Below are 17,192 nucleotides of genomic sequence, written 5' to 3'. Positions count from 1 at the left end.
TAAACTTTTATGAAGCAATAGCGTTCTGCACCTGCTGCTTCAAAATATGCTAAAAGGGCCTGTGATGTGTCACATGTGGCTTTGACTTCTGACTGAACATTAAGTAGAAAATGCATACATATTGTGCATTGTGATTCAACTTTAAGAAAAAGAGATTTAGCTGGTGTAGAGCATAGTCCTAACCCTACAGTAGCTCTCCTTTTTAAGATATTACATTTTGTAAACAAGAATTCCTGCACCCTTCCCATCCCCTTTTGACTAGCATGTTTTAAGCATGTAGTCCCTCTATGTTCCACTTCTTGAGCATGTTTACAGAAGCTGTTAATGAGTTTACACTTCCCCATTTTAATTTGCACATCCTATGCTACTTCTGCCTTACAGACTCAAATTCTCTCTACTTAACATTTGGACATGATTGCCTTGCAAATTTGAAAAACCTCAAGTGAGCAACTTCGAGAACACAAATGCAAACAAAAGCCAAATTTTTTTTGACAAACACGAGTGTCTATCTACGAACACCGACTCACCCGAACCGTGAACGTGACAATCATCTGTCACATGGGTTTATAAAACATGTTAACCATGACTGGAACCAAGTTTATGACAACGTTGAAGACATTCAGGAGAGCGCATTAACATGTTTCATCCTCAAAAATGTGCAACAAATCTAACTGCAGTGTTGCACTTCGCCGGGTCAATTCATGAATCATTACGAAACACACAGCCAAACATTTTGGGTGTCATGTCCCGATTCCAGCCCGAGCTTTTATACATCTGTGTAGCCAGGCTGTCAGCTTCAGTTACTGAACAACTGTATGTCAAAAACAGGACGTGGCTTATTCTTTGCAGACCAGGCCAAATTATTGTCCACTGATCATGTGAAAATGTACGAAAGAGATATGGCAGGAACAGCATTACAAGAATGTCGTTATGAACTTCCTTGCTTCCTCCATTTAAAAGGCATCAGTGTGGCATTGTGGAAGTAATGAGACTTCAAAGAGCTCAAACACTTTGTTTATTAATCATCATCAATGGAAAAACTTTTTAAGTGTATTACAATTGTTAATGTAGTTTTATTTTTAGGCATATGAATCTATGCTGTATAGACTACATTGTTTTACCGTGCAACATATTCCACTATCATGATTCAAAAATTAAACTATACAAATATTAATGCATAATAAGTAAAAATAAAAACACCTTGATGATTTGGCTGATAAAAATGATTGAGTCTACCAAACTGAGCCGTGACTGTTGGAGAACTTAAAAAAAAAAAAAAAAAGAGCCAATATTACCAACAATGTGTCCCAATTCCATTAACCTTCTCCAGGCCTCCAAGCGCTTAGTGCTAACACTTGTGCCCAACCCTTAGCCAAACATAATCCATGCATGCGCTGGTACAAGGTCACAACTGCTGAATGCTCTATGTCAGCATGTGTTAAAGCTTCTGACTTGAAGTAAAATGTTGATCCCCTCCGAGCTAAATTACATTCCACTGATCTTTCTGTCTCTCTCTCGCTCTCAGGTGATTCTACACCTGGTGTGATTATGTAGATTTTTCCACATGAACTTCAAGGTATTTTACAGGTTGAAGACAAGTTGGAGCTGGTTGAATTTTGGGGGATTTTATCTGCAAACAGCCATTTTAAGTGCTTTCTCACACTTTAGTGAGACAATGTCCCCTAAACGTTTTCAATGTTGAAAGAGTAATAATGATTCCTCACAGCAGGAGAAGGTAATGTGGTATTATGATCAGTGTCTATACACTAAATAGAGTCAATCCATGTTGTAGGCCAAGCAGCAATCATCGTCTTGATACACTTGTTTAGTCCCAAAAAGGCATGAAAAAGAATGAAGACGAAGAACGAGCTGTGTAAATGTTAAGTACCTTTCAACTATACACCTCCACACCGCGAACAATGTCTTGTACGCATAAAACTGATTAAAATAAAAAATAAATAAATAAATGACTGTCTTAGATTATGATGTGAAATTCAGGGCTTGATATTGGCCAAAACTTAAAATCTTACTAAACGCATTTCCGTAGCTAATACTTCTGATTTTAGTTTAGAGTATTACTTTACCTAATTAGCCAAAAGGATGTGGCAGTGCAACAACAGAGACAAGAACAGGATCTGATGTTAAACTTGTTTTAACATCAGATCCTGTTAATACAGGAAAGCTAAATTAAGAATACTGACTTTACACATTGACACATGCCCCAACTGTAAAACCACGGCCTGATTAGCAATTTGCCTATAAATAAATTGACAATCATTTTCTTTATCCGCCAGAGAAAAAAACAAAACAAAAAACAACCATATCTTCATCATGAAAAAATAAAGTGATTTGAGCTCTTCGTCGCACTATCACTGAGCATTCAGGCAGCACAAAATTGATGTGACAACAGATAAAAATTAGCCACTGCAACAGATACAGATCTTGAAGAACAGGTACAGCAAGTAACAGAGGATCAAAATTTAACTTAGTTCTACGTGGGAGGTGTTTTCAAGGAGAAACTGCGTTATAGTTCTGCAGGTCTTGGTCAGTGGTATCTGTTGGTTTGTGGGTTCACTTTAGATAATACTAAATATACTTCTGCTGCTATTTTACGCAGTCCCATGGAGTAAAATCACTTTGGCACGTGAGGTATAGCTTCTTTTTTTTTTTTTTTTTAAAGGTAAGATATTCCTTTATCTGGCTGTTTTTCTTCCAGTCAATCAGTTTCTTAAAAAAAACATATTAACATGGCAAAATAATCCCTTCTGTAAACTGCAAGAGCCAGACTGATAGGTGGCAGGTAGTTTAATGTGTGGCAGATCAGATCAGCGGCCTCCCTCTTCTTTGGTCTGTATTAGACAAGCTTTCTACAGAAGTGTTGAACAGTCACAGAAAACAAGGTGATAATAAAGATCAACGTTTCATTGCCACTTGTGTTCTTGTCTGTGCTAATTGAGGCTCGACTAAGCAAAACACACTTAAATGTGCTAGTAGTTTTGCAAAGGCATCATAGTTTATAATGCGTCGCGTTGGAAGTTGAGAAACAAAAAAGCCGTGTGTGAATCTCACAGGAAACTGGGGGTCAAACTGTTGCAGGCTTTTTTCCGAGAAGTAAAGCAGTGAGATGACTCTCCCCTGGTAAAGACCATAGCTGGACACGTAAAATGCGTACTTTTCTTGTTCTCTAAACAATTTGTTACAATTTTCAAGGGTTGACAGACAGCTGACTATAGATTTTTCATAAACGAGCTACAGGAGACACCGTTGCAGTGCTGGGAGCCCTTGTATTTCAATTTCCTGTCACAAAGTCGTTAGATTCAGCTCTTATGTGACATATTTAAAGAATACTAACCTCCCTGTTAGAGCTAAAGATTGTGATATACCTTAAAATATTTAGCCGTGGTCAAACAATGTAACGCTATGCACCGCGGTTTCACAACTAAAGAGTAGTTACCCGAAAGTGTTAACAACCCTGCCAAGTAATAAACTAAGCCTTCCTATGCCAGTTAATATTAAGCTGCTACGAAAGTGGCGTGCCACATGACGAACAAAACAAGAGTTCAGGTTATCTGTGAGCTAAAGTTAGCTAACCATATCCTGTACCAGCCTGTTAGCTAACTTAGCAACAACAGACCTTCAGCAGGCGAAGATTAGCTAGCTTATCGCAAGTTAGCTACGGTTAGCTAGCAGTCGCTCTAGCCATCCGACGCGTAAGCAAACGCTAACGGCTTAACGTTGACAAACCTTGTCCATTAGTTTCCAGCATTTCTCCACCGTCTTTTTGTCCACGGCCCCGGGCTGGTGATGGGAGTGGAGGTGGTGATGGTGTGGCTGGAAGGCATCCTTCATCATTCCGATGATCCCCCCGCCTTTCTTCAGGTTCCCAGCCATGTTCGGGCTCGGCTAGGGTCGGCCACAGCGGCAGACAGGCGAGGTGAGGCAGGGCAGGGGGTCAGGGGGACCGAACCGCCGCCTGGAGTTGGTTGGACCGGGCGATGGTGATCCCGTACCCCCTGTGAGGACAGCGCCCGAGCGGCGAATCCGAGCCAGGGTCCGACGGGGGTAAAATGAGGGAGGAAGAGATGACTATTGGATAAAGGCTCCCATCAGTAAATATAACATGATTATTTGGTAGATAAATGTCCAGATTGTGGATAAAACAAGCCCAACGGTCACTCACACCCTGCACAAGTCCCCCTCTGTGCCGCAGCTAGCAGGCTGCGTTGCTCAGCGTCTCCCTCTCTCTCTGCAGGGACCCACGCAGGCTAATTAACGGAGCACCAGACCTGGCTCCTCTCGCCCTCAGCTGGAGGACAATGGCAACGGTTTCTTCGCAGGACTCGAGCGTGTCCTCGCCTCCGTCCAAGCCGCGATGTCGTTCCTCTCTTTTGTCAGCAGCAGCTCTTTTCGGCTGTGCCGTGTCTTCAGGGGAAGTTCAGAGGCTGTGTGACACTGTCAGCACTCGTTTGCGAGCTGCGAGCCTGACGACACAAAGCGCTCAGCGACGACCGAGGAGAGGAAGTTGAACTTAAAGCTGCGAAAGCCTCACGGTCATAGACGGGAACTAGGGTGAATAAATAATTATGGGATTTAAACATTGCCCAGCATTTTCTGTTTCCCCCCTCTGACGTGTATGTGCGGCCCTTTCCTTTCCTGTACGTCCTCTTCCGTTAACCCCCACCCTCTCGTCTCTCTCCCCGCTGCCCAAACCCTAAACTCCCCGCCTTCTTTTTAAAGCGCGTTCTCGATAAATGAATGTAACCGAGCACGCGCGTCTGCCTGTAGAGCATTCATAAAATCTCAGTGAGATGCTGAGTGCATCTCTGAGTTCTCCCGGCTCGGGCCTCGGTAACCCCTAGCAACAAAAGACGCTTTCACTACTGAAGGCAGCTGGCGCTGTGCGCGTTCCCCAGTCATGTGTGACTGGCTGTTGTAAAAGTCACTCAACTATCAATTAAACCGGACACTTTGTTTTATGGCTGCTCACTCAGCAACCAGTGCACAGCAACAGAGTCTCACCACCATACAGTAAGCGTAGGCCCTCTGTGAGCCTGTGCGTGTCCGTGGGTTGAACAGGCAGCCTTAAGCAAGCATGTCCCCGAAGAAGAAGACAAAGAAGACCGCAGAGAAAAGTCCAGAAAAATGTAATCGAGATGCTTTTTTTTCTTTCGTGACTGCAGATCTTCTATTTCTTACACATATTTCTGTGTTGTTACAGGTCAAAATGACGTGGAAGAAAAGCATAGGCACAGTATTCTGGATATAGCCATTCTGCAGGATCACATAGGTGAGCCTTGAGGTTTTATTCCTTTATAAATAATAAAAACAGATTGTATGATTATTACATAAAGGGTCAAACTGAAAATGACTTAGCAGATCCATTCCTTGTCATGTCTGTTCCCTTTTAAATCGCTGATCTCCCATGTTATTGGGTTGTATATAGATTTTAAGTGAGTTATTAAGAGATCAGTCTTTTGGCCCATAAAAGGATAGAAAATACTAAAAAAAAAAAACAACATGTTTTAAAACGTCTAAAAGCAATACAAGTGGAAATGAAAGCCCACATGTTAAAACTTGACTGCATATTTGGGCATGTTTAATGGATAATTTAGTTTGCATCAATACAAGTTTTGATAAGAAAGTAATTTCCACTTTTGCTTATGAAAACAAAAAACAAAGAAAGCTCCCTCTGGTTTGTACGTTCAATGCCTGCATGTGTTTGTGTGACTTCCTGCAGCCTTACAGTGTGAGGCTTTAAGAAGGGTCCAGTCAGACAGAGCTGACCTGAGGAGACGTGTAAGAGACATGGAACAGAAGCTGCAGCGCGAGAGACAAGACCACAGGGACATCTACTGGGGTGGGTACAGATGGGGCACGAATCCAAAATTAGTCTGTCTTTTAATAACCTGATCAAAGTGCGGATCCCTTTGGGAGTGAGGACAAGGGGTGTGTTTGCCGAGGTTAGGGTAATTTTTGAGGAACAAAAAATCTAATTAGCCGGGCGCTTAAGCTGATTGCTGTATTAGCTTTTCAAAGTGAATCAGCAATGAAGTCTGAAATAGCTGACGCAAATGTCATTCTAGACCTCAGTCGCCAGTACAAAACCATGCAGACCGAACTGACCAACAAGGTGAAGAAACTGGAACAGGAAGTCAGCCAACTGAAGGAAGACCTTGGTATGGTCTATCTATATTTAAAGTACAATCAAACAAATGGATCCACATAAGAGTTTACTCTCTGTATTTGTATAGCCCTATCCCAGGAGGAACTGAGTAAAGAGAAAAGTGAGCGTAAGCAAGTGGAGCAGGAGAAGGATGCCATCATAGCAGACCTTCGACAAAAGCTGGACAACATGGAGTCAGACTATGAGAAGATCCTTCATGTGAGTTTCAACACAAGGCAGTTCAAGCACACACTGTGGCAACAATACGCATTTGAAAGCCTACACGTATACGAAAATACCCATTTGAGGTAACCTTTTGCACAATGTGGGGCAGCTTTGTCTTGTATGTGCAGTTAGGCCAACCCTCAGAGAACTTGATCTCAGAGTTAGTTCCGCCAAAGTCATGGGAAGGTACTAGCACTTCTTCTTGTTGGTCAGACCTGCAGCTTATGTGTGACTCTTGAAAGAGCAGTGTGATGACACCAGTTTCTTGAAAGTCAAGCTCCTGAATGTATGATTGCTTTGAGCTGATAATTCAGTCTAAAATGACAAACTAAGCAAACGCTAATAGAGCTGTCATGGATGTTTTATATGAGTTAAGTGACTTAAAAATGATTCATATGATATTATGATGATGCTGATGAAAACTGTTGCAGTTTATGTCTAATAATCGTAGGTCAGAAATACTAAAAAACTAGATGGAGTGTACAGTATAGATGTGGTTTAATTCTTCCCCCATAAAATGACATTTGCCGACTTCCCCTGTATCCTCAAGTTTTGACACCTTAGTACGTATCAATAAAGATGTCCTTTTATGACCATTAGAGTAGTTTTTTTTTTCCAAGTGTAGCTGCACAGGCAGAGAATGTCCTCACTAACTTCTGATGCAAAGTGAGTACTTTTCTTCTATAAGCAGGCCTGAAATATGGTGCTTAGTTCAGAAAACTTACTACGCCATTACAAACTTTGCAGCTTTACGGAACTATCAATGCACATAACACCAGAAATTATGCAATCAACATGACCGAGAAACTGCTGTAAAAAAGAAGCCACAAATAGTACTGTAGAAAAGTATTCGCCCTCTTCCTGATTTCTTATTTTTTTGCATATTTGTGACATTTACATGCCATTTGAGACACTCTTCTTCGCAGAATTATTTTCATTCATCTATATTGGAGGGTTTATAAGTATGAGTAGTATGCGGTCCTGAAGCTGCAAAGCTGCCCAAAACCATCACACCACAAAACCAAGTTTGATTGTTGATATGATGTTCGTTTTATGAAATGCTGTGTTAGTTTTATGCCAGATGTAATAGGGAACCTCCAAAAAGTTCAGCTTTTGTCTCGTCAATCCACAGAAAATGTTCAAAAAGCCCTTGGGGTTCATCAAGATGTCGCTTGGCAAATGTGATATGAGCGCCTCCTTTTTCAGCAGTGGTTTTTCTTCTTGAACTCACCCATGGATGCCATTTTTGCCCAATCTGTTTTTATTGTTGAATCACGAATTCTGACCATAACTGAGGCAAGTGAGGCCTGCGGTTTTTTCGATGTTGTTCTGGGTTCTTCTGTGACCTCCTGGATGAGTCATCAAAGTGCTTTTTTTGGTAGGCCTGCCACTCCTGGGAAGGTACAACCCTGTTCCAAGTTTTCTCGATAAAGTTTTTTTTTCCATAAAGTCCTAAAGCCTTATAATGGATTTGTAACCCTTTCTAGACTGATAGATGTCAATCACTTTGTTTCTCAGTTGTTTTCTGTCAATCGTGGTATGATGTGTTGCCTTTTAGCCTGCTACATTTTGTCAGACAGGTTCTTGTTACTTGATTCAACAGCTATGTCAGCAATTTAAACTGGGTGTGGTAGGTGAAACTGAACTCAGCTTTTTGTTTGGGTTATCTCCATCTAATATTAGAGTTTGTGTTATGACCCAAAACATTTAAGTGAGACAAATATGAAGAAAAAAAAAACTCCACTTCCTGGGAGTTTTTTCCATTAAGATGTAATGGATGAGGGATGGGGTCATTGTTGACCTTTTCGCTAGCGCCCGAGTCCGACTGGCTGGCTACAGACAGTGCATGCAAATTTTCAGCGCTCAGATCTTCAAAGGTAAGTGGTCAAGCTTAGAGCCCTGTTCGAGGGCTCAGCCTCTGATCGCAGAGATAGGATTTTAATATGTAATTAACATTATTCCTCTCTTCCCAAGTATGACACAGAATCTAATTAAACCTCCTTCAGTGCACCCTTACAACTCATCAGTGATAAAGGTGGTTAAGAAGGGAGGGAAATCAGGTTGGACAAGTCGGTGACTTGAAGGGAAAATCTTAGCTTGCATTTTAATGCTGCCCATGTTTTCTGCAGGAGACTCTCGACAGCCTGAGTTCCCAGCTGTCTGCGACTCGACAGGGTTGGGAAGACGAAAGCGCAACTCTTCATCAAAAGTACAAGGAGCTGCTCTCTGAATTTGGCCTAAATGCCCTGGATCTTTAAAATATAGGAGTCTGACATATACAGTAAGAACAGCAGTGAGATGTGTTTGTTTAATGCTGTAGCTACAGCACTGACTCTGTTTGATCTGCTAGAGTGCTGTGTATGGCTCACCTGTAACTGTATGGATGTTAATGTATATTTTAGAATAGGAAATAGATCACCATGTAGTGGCATGTAGCGCCCACTAGATGTAGCAAATGACTGCTTGTGGTCAGAAAGATGGTGGCCACTGACACTCAGTTGCTATTAGAGCATTACAGTGTGTATACTGTATTTTATATGAATATTAGTAGTACAGTAAGTATTTTGTTGTTTATATAGAAGAGCGCAAAATCCAAAAAAGCTGCATAAAACATTTGGGGGTTACAATAAAGTGGTGAAAATGAATAAAGCTGTTGGTGAAAAAACTGTAACTATTGTGATTTCACAACAAGTATGCATGCTAGCAGAGATGGCAGTGTAGATAGAGTTCTCTGTGGCAGCCTTTGAGAGGCCAAATATGGTAAAAGACAACGAGGGAGACGTGAAACAAATGCACGATGTAAAGAAAACCACAACTAATGCTCAGTATCAAGCAGATTAATACTAAGCAATAACAAGAGAAAGGCACGGGGGGAAAAAAATTAATCATGCAGGAAATATGATTCAGCTGCCCCGCATCAATAAAACCCGACTTTCCCTGCAGGGAGCGAGATAAACACATTTTATTTTCAAGGCTGTCACTTGTGCATCTTTTTTCGTGGCCCAGTGCATTTTTTTAGTCTCTCATCTGTGGGGTAATGAATCATTTACTCAGGGATTAAGATAATTCTGTGCTCTGACGGCCAATTAACGCAGGAACTCAAGAGGCCTTTATCAGAAAACCAATATTTCCTCCTCAAACCACCAGGAGCTGTTGCCCGTTTCAGTTTGTTTAGGGCTTAATGGGGTCGACTGCAGTAGTTAAAATGAGAACGGCATAGTGCACCTGTTAGTGGAGGTGCAGAAAAATAACGATTGGCACATTGTGCCTTATCTTCCCATAGTGGAAATGTTATGAGCCCTGCAGCAGTCAGTGATGGAAGATGTATTAGCAAGCACGGATAAGTCAAATACAGTTTAAGCATCAAAAAGAAAAAAATATTTGTATTACATAGAATACTGTGCAAAAGTCTTGAGCTACCCCCATATTTTTGGCATTTTCCTTCCTAGGAGTCAGATTTTTATTAAAAGTGGTCTTGAGCAATATTTCTCCAGGCTTTCTGAAGGTCCTTAGAGTTTTTCTTTGGACTTTAGCTGCTTTTTCACTAATTTTTAATCCAGTCCATTTTCAGCAGACTGTTGTTTTGTTTGTAAAGCCACTTAAGACTGAGCCATGAATCATTTAATCACAAAATTTGTTCCCATTTCTTCAAATTGCTGAAAAGATGCTAAAGATACTAAAGTTTGACAGGGATAAAATAGTATTTTATTAGCCAATAAGTTGATCCCTAAAGAGCTATTAGCTGAAAACACTGCATATGTCTGCATGTGTAGTGTGTCCTTAAAAACTGGAGAAATGGTGGCCCTTCAGTAGATCCATCTGTTGTTTGCTAAAGCCTCATCAGAAACGGTCTCAGTGGAAGGGTGGCTGTCAAGTAGTCATTTTTAAAGAAGGGAAAGAGGGAGATGAGTCTGAGGTATGGAATGAAAATCAGAGGCAACAGGTCTTTATAGAGAGATGAGTCCAAATTTGAAACTGTTGGTAGAACAGTAAATGTCTACAGCCATCTGTGAAACACGCAGGAGTCATGGATTGGGGCTGAATTTCAGCCAGTGGTGTTGGGAATCTTGTCATGTATGAAGGGAGAGAAGTACTTTCACATTTTGACCATCTGGAAAGCATCTGATTAGAAGTAGCTTCACTTTTCGGCATGAGAATGATCCTAAACGCACTGCCAATGCAGTAAAAGCATACCTGGACAGAAACACACAAAATGGAACACTATCAGTGATGGATTGGCCTCCCCAGAAGCAGTGTGGGATCATACTGACAGAGGAACAAAAGGCAGCCAACATCCAATTTAGAGCTTTGTATGGCCAATACATGGCCAATATTTAGACCAATGTACTTCATCCATCTATCCATCTATCCATCTATCTGTCTGTCTGTCTCATTAGCCCATTAATAGGTGTATCTTTTCCCTGTGGGTTTACCTTTCTCTACACATTCTCTAGCAGGCAGAACAAACGTACCATTTTTGTCCTCCGTGAACACGATTAATGAACAAATTCTAATTTGAACTCTGGCATCGGAGCATTCGCCCAAAGACAAATGATGCTGTGCAAATGATGGAGCCATTACAGAAATGGACTGATATTTATCTTTGTCATTGAAACCTTCATCCAGGGTCAGCAAAGACCAGCGATCTGGCCAAAACAAATGACTTTTGTAACTCGCTATTAGAAAAAATCTAAATCCAGCCTGGTTTTTGTTATTAAGTACCCACGTGACGGATTTCTGTAAGAACAGGATTCTACTTTCATTTTTCTGGTGGGTATGTGACAAAGAGCGCTGTCGGCTACGCTTCCACTGGAATTTGACTTGGCTGTGTACCACCTTTGTCAAGTATGCGGGTAACAATACAGCAAAATGTCAAGGCTGTGATTTCCTGTGTTGCCAAGAGCATGAGAGAAATCACATAGGACAACAACAAAAAAAAAACCCACAAAACGCACGCTCTCTCTAACCCACCCACCCACTCGCACACAAATAGGTGATCAGTGCCTCCTTCTGTGAGGCATCGATCAAGGCAGGAGTGAAAAGTGAGGGAACAAACACAAAGGAAATGAAGCTCCATTTTATTTCTCTGAAAGACAAACAATGTCAAGATGTTTTGGTCAATATGTTCAACAACTGTCAGCGAACAAAAGGCTGTATAACAGCCCTGACAGCGTCTCACCTTATAGAGAATTTCTGCACTCTGAATACCTTTTCTTTGAGCATACAACAACAAGAAGCCTTCTGCAAATAATTGCAATCACTTAATTGCAAATAATAAAATCAGCAGGAAAGCGCTTACTAAAAAAATGTGTAGCAGTGCCTTGTCTTGAATACTGTTATGAATACTGCCACCCCTGGAAAATCTGGTGTCTGTTAGGAAAAAGCAATTGTTTGACAGAGGGATGCAATATTAGCAGGAATAAAATGAATAGATTCAATAATTACCATTTTAAAAAGGCAGTAAAGTCATACTAAATGCAACAGTATAGACAATATATATATATTTTAAATAATCTCAATATCCCTAAATGTTATAGACAGGTTCCCCCCCCAAAAAGAAGCAAAAAACAAACATGGAACAAGCTATTCTTCCAAGTGTATGTGGATGTTAGCTGTTAGGGTGACTACACGGTACACTGTAATTCCTTAATCCTTGCACGACAGCAATCAACTACAAGGAAACTGGTATTGCTATGTGCTACAGCTGGGTGAGCTCGAGGAGTGAAGTAGATTGTTCACCCACCTCTGCAGGCACTCAATGCTCATCATGTGCTCCATAAATCCAACAGCAGCTAGGCAGAGGGTGGGTAGAGATGCGCTTAATTCATGAACCTGGAGCACCAGGGGTAAAAAGGAAAAGCACGAGCACGATAAAATAAAGTTGACACAGCTGTGACATACAGGTGGCGGTGAGTGTTTAGTGTGTCACACTTTTAATGCATGTGTGCGCGTGCTGTGGGTGGTGACAAACTGAAAAGAAAACTTGTCATCTCTAACGCTGCAATGGGAAGATTGTGAGGCAGGCACTCGAGGAGGAGAGGAGAGGAGAGGGAGATGCAGTCTGAATTCAAGTATAAATCAGACCAAGGGTGTTGTGTGGCGTTCAATCACTGTCCCGAGGAGACGGAAATATCCACTGAAAAATCACAGTGATAGATGGGCTACGAGTGAGTGGACGCTTATACAGCACATGAGCGAGCTGTTAAACTCATTAGCCTCTGTTAGACTGCCTACCCACACAAATTCTCAGCTGTTCAAAGGATTCACAAGTGAGCAGACGTTAATTCAGTTATGGGGGAGAAACGAGATGTGGGTGCATCAGATCCTTCTGGTTCACTCGATAGTTGTTCTGTGTACTCATCCAGAAACCCATACGTCCCTGATGCTTCTCTGCATGCGTATATGTCACAACAAAGCAGCTGCGTGCTCTGCATATTTCTCCCGGTTGTATAATGCCCCCCTCCTCACCTAAAACAAACCCCCAAAAAACAAAACAAAAAAAAAGAAAGCGCACTCAGAAGCTATTTAGCATGACATATCTAAACAGCCCAGAAGGTCAAATACATCACAGCAGAAAAAAAACAAAGGAGACAAAGCCAGCAATCCCAGAGAATTGAGGTTGTTTTAAGAAATGTATTTATAATGGAATAAAAATGTCAACATAAGAAAAATAAAGCATATAAAACATAGCAGCCAAACCGAGCCGTCTCTCAGTGGTCTCCCAGAGAAGGTCGCCCAGTGTTTCTGTGGGATTTGTTTTAATTCTTACTCTACTGCTCTTCGTGCCTTCAAGGTAATTGGCAATCTCATTCCAACTACGCTTGATTTAGCACCCCCTGTAAATGTTTTGAGTGTTTAAGAAGTTAGCACTGAGAGCAGCGAGAGCCTTCAAACTCTCATGAGTTTCTTAGGGACATTCAGCAAATGGATAGAAATACCTTTCATTAAAAAAAAACAATGAATTGTGGCTCTTCTTTCTTTGCCATCTGCTTGGCAATTTGATTTAAACCTGTTATTATATATGGAGCTACAGAAAGTGTACATTAACTGTTTGTGAGGATCCTGGGAATGACTCTGCATGGTGTGTGTCTGTGTGCGTTTAAATGTTTCCATTAAATCACTGCACACACCTAAGTGCGCATCTCTCTGTCCTATGAACATAATGAACACCAAATGAGTTTACTGCTGCAATAATAAAAGACACATTACCGGGCACCTCCATGATTATATCGATGATTATACTGTAAATACACACAATTCTGTGGGTCGATAACACAGCAGCTCCTTACTGGAGGATTAGATGTACTGTATTTGAAGATGTGCAGAGTTTGTTGCCATGAATATGAAATGTTCATTTAAACGACAGAGTGATCAAAATATGTTGTGTTCTACTACAGGATGATAAATGATAATATGCATGAATTTCCAAGCATGAAAACCTGCAGATGAAAAAGGATGGAGGCAGAAAGCTTTCGTGGCTAATAAAAGAACAAGAGACGCTGCAGCGGTACCTTCAAGCTGTGTCGTGTTGGCAGCCTGGTTTTGAGGGATGGTGATTGACAGAATCTGATGGGCAGATTTAAAATGATGGGCACATCAAAGATAAGCAAGAAGCGGAGCAGACAGCTGGATGACCGTTGATTCTCGCTGTGAAACGGTCGGGCTATCGTACAGAAACACCTTCAAACCAGCCGGTACAGCAGGAAAATAAGCCATATGTCTCTGTAATGCGAGCAGAAAGTGAGGCGATTTTAAGACTCGTGCTGCTGGTGGTGGATTCTCACTTCTTCAAGTTATGGCTGACGCAAAGCAAATCAAGGTAACTGACTTTAATCATTTCAAATACTTTGGTAGTGGGGAAAGGAAAAATAAGTGTGTTTCAGCTCCTCCTGCATCACTTTGCATTAAATATCCGCCACGTTTTAGCCTGGTTAATGTATTCTAAGTTTGGTTTGGGGTTTTTTGCAAAAAATTATAGTATCAAAATGTCAGAGTGCACCCAGGCTGTCTCCTACGAGCAGTGTGTAAAATATCACTTTCAATAAAAGTTTAACTGCGCTGACATTTAAAACAAGCCAAGCCAACTGCTGATATAAAAATCCCTTCACTCTACCGAGGACTTTGTTTTTGGTTGGTTCTAATATATGCTGGGTTTGATACACATACTGAATATGTAAGCTGGAAAAAAAAAGAAAAAAAAAGATGTCTTATAACTTACGATGGATATATTTGTAAGCAAGAGAGCATAAAGGGGACTGGTGCAAGGACAATAAATGGGTCAGACACGGAGGACAGATGGAGGAGAAAGTAATGTCAGTGCACAGAAGAGGGATGATATAAGAGGATGTCTCTGTGCATGTACATTTGTGTGCGTAGACATCATGTTTTTAAGCAGGTATTCAAAAGAGAAAATCCTTCTTTAAGTTGACTTGACTACCCTAGAACCACTTCAGGATGACTCATTCAGTGAGCACTGGCCAACACCTCTGGACATGCATCACTGTCTTTCAGAGATCCCAACAATTAAAACATTTTTTAATAGAATATCACTACTATAAAAGGAGTCTTTGTGTCCGCATGTCTGTCCTTTTGTTTTCTATGTTCACATGAGTTTGCCGTCTTCTCAAGGCTGTGGTGCTTTCTTCAGCCACAAGATGATGCTTGTGGTTTTTGGCACTTTCAAAACAAAAGAACGTGAAGGTTGACCTTGCCTTAATCTGTCCATCTCTGCAGCTCTTCAGAGGCAATATACGTTCCTAGAGTAAATTGTCAGATAAAAAAAGGACCTTGTTTAAAGTTGTTTTTTTTTTAACAATAGAATAACAATATTCAGTACTGATAATCCAACAGAGGACAGAAATAATTTAAAAAGGAAAGAAAAGAAACAGCACAATGATAAATGACTGGAAATACTGCATAGTACAAATGCCCCGTAGCTGTTTTTGTCTGTCCTGTTTTACACGGTACAGAGGGCCACCAGGGACAGAACACAACGAGATAGACTCATCAGTTTTTCCTATGACCAAGGAAAAAGTTCGCCCAAGGAGAGATTCCAAAAACTCACTGCTGGCGGTCGCCTCAGGGGTAAAAGAAAGTCCACAGCATTGTCCTGTCCTTTAAGGATAAACTCTGGATGGCAGAATTAAAATGCCACATGATCTTTGATCCCTGGAAGAGAGGTGGCTGCTGGGAAAGGCAGTCCTGCTGGAATTGTGGGGCGTTATTCAGGTTCACTGCTATTTGTGGTCTTGTCCCATTCTATGCTCTCCTCACTGTGAGTGGGAGATGGGAGGGCCCCTGGGCCCCCTGTGGGGCGCATCCTCAGTCCTTGGAAGCGTCTGCACTCGGGACAAATGCGGATGTGGCTGCACCCCCTCGCGACCAGGGCAGCCTCCTGCGCCAGTCTGTGGGAAAGGGGTTCAGGCAGTCCCGTGCCCCCGCACAGTTTTCCGTTGCTGAGGCTGACAGCGGCGGCTCGCGCCCGACGTTCCTCCAGAGGTAAGGGCCGTGGCCGCAGCATCGACGCCGCCCGGCGGCGCCTCGCCTGCAGGCTGTCGCGACACAGAACGATCCCCTGGAGCTCCCGCAGCATCTCCTCGCACACTGACTGCTGCAAGCACACACACGGGAAGAAAACAAAGATAGGGCAGAGGGGAATAAGAGAGGGAGAGAAAGAGAGAGAGGCCAGACAACTCACTGACTATGGGCTCGATCAGGACAGACGGAGTGACATCAAAGACACACAACAGATACATTTCAGGGTTATGTTCATAATAGGGAAATTGCATGGGCGACAGAGAATAGGGTGATGTAGACTGAGCGGCCAGCAGTGAAATCAGCGACACATATAATACACACGGGCTTGTTAAATTTACTTTTCACATCCACAAGTGTAGCACACGCATTTCATCGCCGGCACTGGTGATCAAGTGATCCGCTGGGTGTAACACAAGGATATAAACTCAAATAATCGCAATCACAGACGTGACACCGCAGCTCAAGCACAAGACGGAAAAGAAACTCATCACCAATCCACATAAGCTGCACACGAACACTGTACAGATGCACACAGGCGTAAATCCAGATGCACAAATATGAACGATACATGTATAGACCCGCACACACAAACACACACAGGGTTCACAATTTAGAGTGAGACATCAATCTGTACTGCTCCAAAAGAAGAAATCACATGAGTGGGTTTTTGACTTTCTGAATGTTTATTGAGTTAAAATCACAGCGCCAAATAGTATTCAAGTATCTGTTAAAGAAATCACATCGGAGGTAATGATATCACTGCATGCACATTCTTCTCTGATTCTTCAAGTCATCTTTTGTGGTTGACAGCAGTCCTCCCTCATGAATATCACAGGAGAGCCCCTTCCACTAGCACTAAACTCATCTGTCTATTGTGAATAAAAAATAAATAAATAAAATCCTCCAAACAGCAGAACATCTGGATGCTGAGGACACTCAGGTTGCTTGCTAGTTCTCTCTCCAGATGAAGCTACATTGAAATCATATTTTCATACTGGATTACAATACCACACACTTTCAGCATAATTTTCAAAAGCACTTTCAACTTTCGCCAGTAAAAAAATGCATCTAAATTCCTTCCTTGCTAAAAATAATTAGAAAAAAATATTTTTAAAGTTGCTGTTTAAGAGGTTGTAATAATGCAGGTCTGTCTTCAGCCTCAGAGGACAGCTAATGTGCTGATGCAGTTTGAAATATTTGCATTATTGGCTGGTGATTTTGCTTCTGTATCAGCAACATAGCGTGGCACTTTTAAGTGTTTCAGGTG

At 41.7% G+C, this 17,192-nt stretch overlaps 3 protein-coding genes across 4 annotated transcripts in view; 1 reads left to right on the top strand and 2 right to left on the bottom strand.

The window, feature by feature from the left end:
- Window positions 1–3,891, bottom strand: part of cbl (Cbl proto-oncogene) — a 34,370-nt gene extending 30,479 nt beyond the window's left edge. For both annotated transcript variants that reach the window (XR_013901215.1, XM_026191647.2), the window contains exon 1: window positions 3,745–3,891. Coding sequence is in view for 1 of the 2 variants with exons in the window: in XM_026191647.2 (XP_026047432.2) it covers window positions 3,745–3,891 (147 nt within the window). In the remaining variant the exon portion in view is untranslated. The remainder of the gene's footprint in view (window positions 1–3,744) is intronic.
- An 841-nt stretch (window positions 3,892–4,732) lies between these two features.
- On the top strand, window positions 4,733–9,882 carry drc12 (dynein regulatory complex subunit 12 homolog). Its single transcript, XM_026191649.2, has 6 exons — window positions 4,733–5,144; window positions 5,219–5,287; window positions 5,738–5,857; window positions 6,084–6,176; window positions 6,252–6,382; window positions 8,518–9,882. The coding sequence occupies exons 1-6, from the start codon at window positions 5,093–5,095 to the stop codon at window positions 8,644–8,646; spliced, it is 594 nt and encodes a 197-aa protein (XP_026047434.1). The 5' UTR covers window positions 4,733–5,092; the 3' UTR covers window positions 8,647–9,882.
- Window positions 9,883–11,450: 1,568 nt separating this feature from the next.
- grik4 (glutamate receptor, ionotropic, kainate 4) overlaps window positions 11,451–17,192 on the bottom strand; it is a 372,203-nt gene continuing 366,461 nt past the window's right edge. The window contains exon 21 of the mRNA XM_026191921.2: window positions 11,451–15,998. Within this exon, the coding sequence (XP_026047706.1) occupies window positions 15,609–15,998 (390 nt within the window). The 3' untranslated portion in view covers window positions 11,451–15,608. The remainder of the gene's footprint in view (window positions 15,999–17,192) is intronic.

Source organism: Astatotilapia calliptera, chromosome 14, assembly GCF_964374335.1.
Source record: "Astatotilapia calliptera chromosome 14, fAstCal68.1, whole genome shotgun sequence".
NCBI lineage: Eukaryota > Metazoa > Chordata > Actinopteri > Cichliformes > Cichlidae > Astatotilapia > Astatotilapia calliptera.
Note: the sequence above shows the minus strand (reverse complement) of the source record. Positions and strands in the feature narration are given on the sequence as shown.